At 32.8% G+C, this 9042-nt stretch overlaps 1 protein-coding gene across 2 annotated transcripts; it reads left to right on the forward strand.

Annotated features, from left to right (window-relative positions):
• The first annotated feature begins 6408 nt into the window (after window positions 1-6408).
• LOC146917511 (agamous-like MADS-box protein AGL29) lies at window positions 6409-7824 on the forward strand. 2 transcript variants are annotated; one of them, XM_085719335.1, is made up of 3 exons: window positions 6409-6962; window positions 7082-7171; window positions 7424-7824. In XM_085719335.1, the coding sequence occupies exons 1-3, from the start codon at window positions 6455-6457 to the stop codon at window positions 7534-7536; spliced, it is 711 nt and encodes a 236-aa protein (XP_085575461.1). In that variant the 5' UTR covers window positions 6409-6454; the 3' UTR covers window positions 7537-7824. The 2 variants fall into 2 exon arrangements, with proteins under 2 accessions (XP_085575461.1, XP_085575462.1); XM_085719336.1 differs by having other exon boundaries at window positions 6428-6962; window positions 7460-7824.
• The last annotated feature ends 1218 nt before the right edge of the window (window positions 7825-9042 follow it).

The following is a 9042-nucleotide window of genomic DNA, read 5'->3' on the forward strand; positions in this document are numbered from 1 at the left end:
CTCAAGCACACAAGCAAGATAATTCCAATGCTCAAACACACAAGCAAGAGACTTCTAACAAACAAAGATTACAAATAAAATTGTTTGGATTGAACCCTTGATATACAAACAAAGGTGTTCACAAAATACAACACAATTCGGACTCTAAGACTGAAGAATTTCTAAGATATTAAAGTTAATAAGAAATTATAGGTGTTTGATGCGTATAGATTTTGGCAGAGTAATGACACTTGGAAAATATTGCAAAGTCTTGTAATTTCTTCAAGTCTTCAATCCTTTATATAGAAGTTGAAAAGACATGTTGAAGAGTGCCAATGCATCTTTAGAGTCGTTAGAGAAGCTTGATAAAACATTATTGACTTGTTTCTTGATTTGGTTAATGTCCTATGAAGGAATGATTTTGAAGCCTTTACTTTAGAAGGAATTAACCGTTCTTTTCCAAAGGAGGCACAATTAAAGATTCGTACAATTCACATGGGAATGTTGGAGGTAGTGGTTGTACAATTATCCTTCATTGTCCTTTAATGAAAATGACATCCATTGACTCTATGAAACTTCATAACTACCATTGCTTCAGTTTCAGAGTCTTTTGCACCTTTGGGTCTTCAGCGACCTAGAGTCTGGCTTCCAGAGTCTGAATCTTCCACCTTTTGGGTTACCTTCAGAGTTTGACTAATCCAGCTTCTAGGTTGTTATCAGAATTTGACTCCTTTCAGATTCTGACTTTGACTTAACTTCTCTTGAAAATTCTTTTCTATACATTTATTCTTTTAGAACCAATACATGATTAAGACACTATAAATTTTTGTTTGTGGTCTTGCACACTTGAACAAATATTAGCATATCTAATTGATCTTTTAATACCTTATTATCATCAAAATTCAAGAGGCATTGTTTAAACTTATTTTGTTCCAACAATCTCCCCTTTTTGATGATAACAAACACAAGTTTAAATAGACAATTGGTGTTAATCTAATTAACAAGTTGACTTTAGAGTCCAAGGTTTCTAAGATCCCCTTAAGTTTGATAGTCTAGAAGGGGAGGTTTGTAAGCTCCCCCTAAGTTTTATCCACATTAATTAAATTCATTTTAGGCATTTAAATTCAAGATTAAGTGCGCTTAATTAAATAAAACGTCACTCAGAAGCATGATAGCAATATAAACATATGAGAAGCAAAGATTGTATCAGAAGCAATAAAAAGTTTCAAAAGAAAGAAACAAAAAGGTGTGAAAACAAAATCCTAAGGTTTCTGCTGCTTCTAGAGTTTATCTGATCTTGATTCCTTGCCATGTTTACTTGAATCTTCGACATTTCTTCTTGTTCTCTAGCCATCTCAGCTTGCTTGATTACAGACTCAGTTTTTTGCTTCAACATATCATCCTACTTCTTTGCAAGCTTTTCATGTCTTCTGACCAATGCAGCTTGATATGCACCTAAAATCTTATTCTCTTGCATCACTTCCATCAGCTGTGTTTTCATAACTTCTTGAGTCATCTTCTGCTCTAGCAAGTCAGCTTCCACCTTATCAGCAAACTGGATCATCTCAGGTTCTTTAAGATCCAGCCTCTTGACTACAATTTTGTCAGGCTTGAAAAAGAATTTGGAGATCAATGATGCTTGAAGACTAGACTTCAGAACCTCAAGAACATCTTTAGGGATGTCTTCATAGAATGTTGAGTTTGATATCTGCCTGGAGATGTCCTACTAAACCTCAACAACTTCCATGTTTCTGACTACATCCTTAAACCAGCTTCTATGGGCTTCTTGCTGAGTATCTACTGAGATGGTTTATAAATCATCTAAAGTAGTGTTCACCAAATGCCTCAGATTTTCCCATTTATCAACATAATTAACCAGCTGAATTACTTAATGCCTTGCTTTTAGGAGTTCTAGAAGGCTGTCAAATGTGATTGAGCACACCTCTTGTAGGACAAGGTTAGATGTTAGGGTAAGAGGTGGGTGAATGGTTGAAGTCAGTTGAGTGGAGGAGGAAGTGATTTCTGAGATAACTAGTTCTGATACTTCCATAGCCATTGTGTTATCATCAGAGGCCAAGATAAGTTGAGTGGTGTGTTCTTGTTGGGTTTCACCTTCTAATGCTTCAATCATGAGAACATCATAGGCTATTTGGGTTGGTTTAGGTTTGGCAAACTGAAGAGGGGTGACTATTATAGGTTTGTCTTCTAATACACATGAAGTATCAGAGACTGTTTTGTTAGAAGTGTTGAAGGGTGGTTCGGAGTCTTTGGTTGTTGGTTGGATTTCTGAGACAACAACTTCTGATATTGTCTCAGAGGCTATTTGAATAGTTTGTGAAGGTAATTTTGAAATAATAGATTTTGTTACTGACTCAGAGGCTGTTTGTGTGGTTTGAGTAACGATTTGTTTGGGTAGTTCTTCACCTAGATGCTGAGACAACACATCAATGGTAGATGATGAATTTTTGCTTGGTTTGGTTTTGAAATGTGTAGGGACAAAAGTATCAAAAAAGAGTGTAGGTTAACCTACTTCAGATAAAACCTTCTTGTAGAATTCAACTTGAGCTAATCCTTCAAATATTCTATTCAACTAAGGGTGCTCTCCTTCTAATGGGTTGGTAATTCTAGGAATTATCAATGGTTTTTCACCAGGAAAAACATCTTGCATTGGTTGAATATCCAAGATATCCTCATGTTCTGTTTCAAGTTCAGGTTGGGGTTGAGGTTGAGCTTAAGGAGGGTTTTGGTGAAGGCATTTTGGTCTTCTTGAGATTAGAATAATGTTGGCTCAAGGGTATGTCATATGTAGGTGAGGTTGTCTGTTCAGGTGAGTCTATGTGGATAGGGTTGGATGAAGAAGAGGGTGCAATCATACTTGGGTTATGAGAAGAACATAATGCTTCTGGTCCAATGGCTTCTGAACCACCAGCCTCGGACTTCACTCTGATGTGTGAAGATAAAATCTTTTGAGCTTCTCTAGAAGATTTTTTCTTGAGGTCCTCAGCCAGATTGATAACTTTGTGTATGGCCTTCGCCTGTTTATCCTTCCCTGATCCCTCTGTGTCTTCTTCTCGCTCTTAAGTCACCAACTTCCTCTACTGTTGTTAAGGCATATTGCTGCCTTGAGCTGATGAGGCTCTTTGATAAGCTCCCTTTCTTGTTCTCGTGGGAAGCACTTCTGAGGTATCCAGTTCAGCAATTTCCTTGAGAACTTCAAAAGCTATAGGCTTTGAGGATTTCTGCTTCTTAGCAGGCTTCTGAGTTTCAGTTTAAGCATCTTTTGAAGACACTTTTCTCTTCCTTGCTACTTTCCAAGGTTGTTCAGGATGATCAGTGATCATATTCCACTATATTACAACTCAAGTTTCCTTGAAATGCTGAGAAATAAACTGAGCTAGTAGTTCTGGACGATCTTCCTTGGAAATGGGTGGGAAATCAACCAAAGCAGTCTGATTAAGACTAGTTTGAAGGTCTTGATCAGATGTGATGAATTCATTTTTGGGAATGATTTTCATGCTTCCAAGGGTCACTCCCGATAACACTCTTCCCTTGCAAGTGCGTAAGTGTTGCAGCTTCTGAACTAGCTTTCTTTGATAAAAAAATCTTAGATAACAACCTTGTTAATATTCATCACAGATCATGAAATATAATTCACACATCTTGAACTATAAACTTTGATCATAGTTGCATGAATTAGGACACCATTAAAATTAAATAAGAGGGTTTAGAACTTACCTCTTGAAGCCATTGATTGTCAACGTGTATGTATGCTCTTTGTCAATCTTGAATTCCAATTATGTTGGATAGGATCTTTCTCTCCTTCTTTCTCAAACTTTGATGGGTAAGTATGTAATAACATTGATGATCTTTTGCATATGCCCCAAGACATATTTATAGAGAAAGTGGAGAGGGGACCTACCCTTTCATGTAGGGTTACAATGGTTCTACCAATTCTTTCATGAATAGTCACAAGGTATCAAACCATACCCTTTCATAAAGAGTTGAATGGTTCCACTCATCATGGATTCATTCAATTATAGGCTACATTATTCAAGTACACCTACCATGTGATGTCTAATATCTATTGATCACAATATAGATATTCCAAGACCCATCAAGATACCATTCAACCAGTGTTTAATTTTATAAATCAATGGAAAACCAAAAATTTCTAACATTCTCCCACTTGGGTAACATTGATTTGATAAATAAAAGAAAACAAAACAAAAGAAAAAACCAAAATAAAAGAAAACAAAACAAAAAACCAACATTGATGAGGCTTTTTGATAAGCTCCCTTTCTTGTTCTCGTCGAAGCACTTCTGAGGTATCCAGTTCAGCAATTTCCTTGAGAACTTCAAAAGCTATAGACTTTGAGGATTTCTGCTTCTTAGCAGGCTTCTGAGTTTCAGTTTGAGCATCTTTTGAAGACACTTTTCTCTTCCTTGCTACTTTCCAGGGTTGTTCAGGATGATCAGTGATCATATTCCACTATATTACAACTCAAGTTTCCTTGAAATGCTGAGAAATAAACTGAGCTAGTAGTTCTGGATGATCTTCCTTGGAAATGGGTGGGAAATCATCCAAAGCAGTCTGATTAAGACTAGTTTGAAGGTCTTGATTAGATGTGATGACTTCATTTTTGGGAATGATTTTTCATGCTTCCAAGGGTCACTCCCGATAACACTCTTCCCTTGCAAGTGCGTAAGTGTTGCAGATTCTGAACTAGCTTTCTTTGATAAAAAATCTTAGATAACAACCTTGTGTATAAAACATTTTTTCCCCTTAACTCCTTCTTTGACTGAGGTTCACATGTAGTTGAAGATGTAATGAAAGCATTAATAGGCGATGCATACAAAAATTAAATAGATCGCAAATCATAACTGAATAAAAGATGTTAATCTTATAGCCCTAATCAATAGGTGTTTAGTTACTCATGGCAACAAAATACGTAATACAAATGAAATAAAACATACTTTAAGAACAAAGGTTGAGGAGAGAGACTCCGCTTGATGCTCTTAGCGCTTTCCTTCTTCTTGAACCGCCAAGTTCTAAATGACAATTTTGAATGAAAGCTCTTGTATTTATTGTCATATTTCCAGTTGGGTTTGGGTTGAGAAATGGACTTTTTCCTCAAACTCAGAGAAAATACAGTAAAAATCAATATTTTCCCAGAACAGCACGTGCACGATGCACGAGGTACGCAGCAACACACATAAAGCAGATTGCTCTCTGTCCGAAGTGTTAGGGCTTGTGAGGCACATGTGAGGTGTGTTGCCTCAACCTCTAGTGTTGATATCACCTTTTTCTTCATTTTTTTGTGTTTTCCGGAAACTTTAATTAAAACTACATTCAAAATTAAAAGTGACACTCTTGTTGACATAATTATTTTTACAAATGTGACGCTTATTATGTAATCAAATCCAATTGTAATATTTATATTAATTTTAAAAAGATAATGTGTGGTTTCTTAAAAAAAATTAAGTAATGTGTGGTGTCAAATTAAGATACTTAATTTAGCATGTATGTAAAGTATCCAATCCAATTTAATTTAATAGAATTTAATTGATAAAGAAATAAATGTAGAGAAAAACCTTTTTTTTTTGGCTACAAAAAACCATTTTTATTTACTATAAGGTAGATGATAATAAGTAATTAGTTTCAAAAAACCAAATATAATATATTCTATTTGTATTTGTGTATTAATTCTCAATTTCTTAAATAAGAGTTGAAAATTTGTTCTTTTCAACACAAAATTTCAATTTTTTTTATTTAACAAATGTCCTAAGAGAATTTTTTAGGAAAAAAATAAGGAGATGAAAAATTTCATTAATAAAAGTAGCACTAGTGATTATATTACAGCTGTCTTAAGTGGGATTAAAGTTCTATCCCTTGATGTTACCAAATCAAGATCTAACTACAAAGCTGATATATTCGAAACACCTTTTAATATGTTATAATTGAAGGAAAAATCTTTGTAAAATATGTATATCGGTTAGGCAAATTGAGTCCATTTAAATTCACATAAAAATAATCAAAGATTAAATATATTTTTCATCCCGACAAAATTACCAACTGGAGAGACTATTCTCTCGAGTCACGTTGATGCATAATTAGTGACTAAATTACAAACTTTTATATTTTGTCCCAATAAAAAAAAGTAACATTTTTCTGTCCCTAAAACTTTTATATTTTGTCCCCATAAAAAAAAGTAACATTTTTTTGTCCCTATAATCAAATATGAAAAAGTACCGTGAAAAATATATTGAAATTGATTTAATATGATAAAGTGACATGAACTAAAATAATAAATGTTTTGGGTGGCACATTCAATAAAACAATATGGTATGAGTTGTCCACTACTATCATACTCAACAACCCCAATATTTCATTTGTATATATAACACATAAATCAAGACTTAAAACATCTCATAACTTTTTATTCTCTTTATTTTCTTACTATTATCTTGAGTAAGAATGCCGCCAAAGAGGTCATCAAGAGGAAAACAAAAAGTGGAGCTAAAAAAAATTGAGAGTAAGAATGATCTCTTTGTTGCATTTACAACGAGAAAGTCTGGAATTTACAACAAGGCCTCTGAGTTAACAACACTTTCAGGAGCCTCAGTTGATATTCTCATGCTTTCTCCAACGGGAAAACCATTTTGTTATGGAAAACCATCTTCTGAATCTATAACAAAAACTAGTTTGAATGATGAAAATCCTTCAATAGAAGAGGAAATGATGAAACCGAATATTATACAGCAAAATGAAAAAAATGATGATCTTTTGGATGAAAAGCATGTTGCGGATGCACAACGTAAAAATTTGAAGATGTTGGAAAGTTCTGGATATTGGTCAATTCAAGAGGAAGATGATAAAAGCTACCAGTATGATCAAGTGAAAGAAATTGACAAATCCTTAGTTGCTGTCACAAATAAAATGATAAATAAAGTCTTGAAAAATGGAGGAGATCTTAACCCTCGTGGTATGTGTACATCTTCTAATTAACTATGTGTTATATTTGATCTATTAATGACGTCAAATGATTTCATGTCATCCTTTTTGTCTAATTATTTTAAATGAATCTGGTTATAATTTTTGTAGTAATTTCTACCATCGAGGAACTGAATGGAGTCAAAACAAATCCTGCTTATGTTTTTGAGGACAACAGCAAAGATCATGAAATTGGTGCAAGTAAGAATTCCCATTCCTGTGTTTAATTTTTTGTTTTTGCTTGAAATATTCTAGCGGTGACACTCACACATTAAATGGTGAAATCCAGCTTTTACCATTTAATATTCACTTATGGGAAAAATCTCAATTACTTTTCTTCTTAATTTCTATTACTAGGCATGCAAACATTTACTTATAATATTTCATGCGACAAATCTAACATATGTTATGTATTGTCTTCCTTTCATGGATTCAATCTTTTTGATCCAAAAGGTAAAGGTATGGTTGCTAATGCTTCTCGTGATATAGAAACACAAGGAGTCAACCTTATTGGTGCAAGCGGAGGATATGAAAGTGGTGTTGATCATGCTTCTCGAGATATATGATCAGATAAAGATGAATTGGTCTCAACTATAACTTCAACTATTTTATCATTTGGATGGTTCCTAATTTATATTTACTTGTATTGTGTCTCAAGGCTCAACAGTGTTATTGGTTTTTCTTTATTATTTTTGTGTGGTCTTTTTTTAGTTTGGTTGTATTGTGTTTGAATTGAAGTCTATTATGATGTATTTTTTAACTTTTGATAATGATTCTATTTGGTTTGAATACCGTTGTACTTTTTCAATATAAATTGTGTTAGTCATTATAAAAATATGACCGACTTACAATAATAATAATAATAATAATAATAATAATAATAATAATAATAATAATAATAATAATAATAATAATAATAATAATAATAATAATAATAATAGAAAAACCGATGATTTTTTACTCTAGGAGAATGCGTTGGACTCCTACAAGACAATAAATCAAAGTTCAAATCTCATTTGAAGAGATATCCACATTTAGTGTCAGTTACATTTAAAGAATTATTTTAATCATGAAAATGATAAATTAAAATCATGAATATTTTCAATAATGGAAAAAACATAAACTTAATTTATTTAGCATATAAAATTGTTTATTAATAATTAAATATGTATATAAGGTAATTTAAAATTTTGTTATCATTAACGTTCTAAATAATATCTGTAAACACCTAAGTTCAAACTTTGTTATTAATAACTTCTTAAATAATTATTTATTTTTTTCTAAAGAATTATTATTAATTATTGTTCTTATTTAATAAATATAATTAGCTCTTATTTTAATCCATTGGCTATGAAACAAATGAAGTTATTGATCATTGTTGTTCTTAAGATCAAGTAATTTTTTTTCTGTTTTGAACCGCATACTTGAAATATTTTAAAGGCTTAATTATGCAAATCGTTCTTGCAAATAGGAGTCATTTGAGTTTTCATCCCTGTAATTACTAATCCTTTCAAACAAACTTTGCAATTACTAATCATTTTTAACTCCATCAATAAGATCATTTTCTTGTTAATGTGGTATGTATTTATTGACGTGTCCGTTGTGACTAGGATATAATTATGCTGACTCATTAAAAACTAAACTAAATGGATGCAAATGCCGTTATTTGTTCCAGGAAAAAAAAGACAAAATTACATATCTTCTTCCATTAACAAGAACATAGTGTCATCCTCTCCACCTCCAACTTTGGCAAAAATGATGGCGACAATGACAAGAAAACCACTCTCACACCTTAGGAGATCTCATAAGTCCCTCAAACAAAAACCAGTCTCAAACATAAAACTTATCCTCTCTCTTCCTTGCAATAACTCGAATCCGTTAGTAACGTCATTAGCAAAATTCAAAGCTTCTGTAACCAACCCAACACACTAAATTTCAACGATGCATCATCAGAAAATGAGCCAAATATTGTTTCATGAGATGCACATCAAATTTCTGAATCGAAAGGCAGATTCCATCACAAAAATTGGTTCAAAATCGTCAAAATTTGGCAGCGATGGTGGTGGGATTTA

Source organism: Medicago sativa, chromosome 6 (assembly GCF_051527215.1).
Source record: "Medicago sativa cultivar Bolivia chromosome 6, Bolivia_mono, whole genome shotgun sequence".
Taxonomy (NCBI): domain Eukaryota; kingdom Viridiplantae; phylum Streptophyta; class Magnoliopsida; order Fabales; family Fabaceae; genus Medicago; species Medicago sativa.

Coding starts and splice junctions, on each gene's coding strand:
- LOC146917511 (XM_085719335.1), top strand. CDS start 6,455: ATGCCGCCAAAGAGGTCATCAAGAGGAAAACAAAAAGTGGAGCTAAAA. Junction 6,963..7,081: donor AGGAGATCTTAACCCTCGTG/GTATGTGTACAT, acceptor TAATTTTTGTAG/TAATTTCTACCATCGAGGAA. Junction 7,172..7,423: donor AGATCATGAAATTGGTGCAA/GTAAGAATTCCC, acceptor TTGATCCAAAAG/GTAAAGGTATGGTTGCTAAT.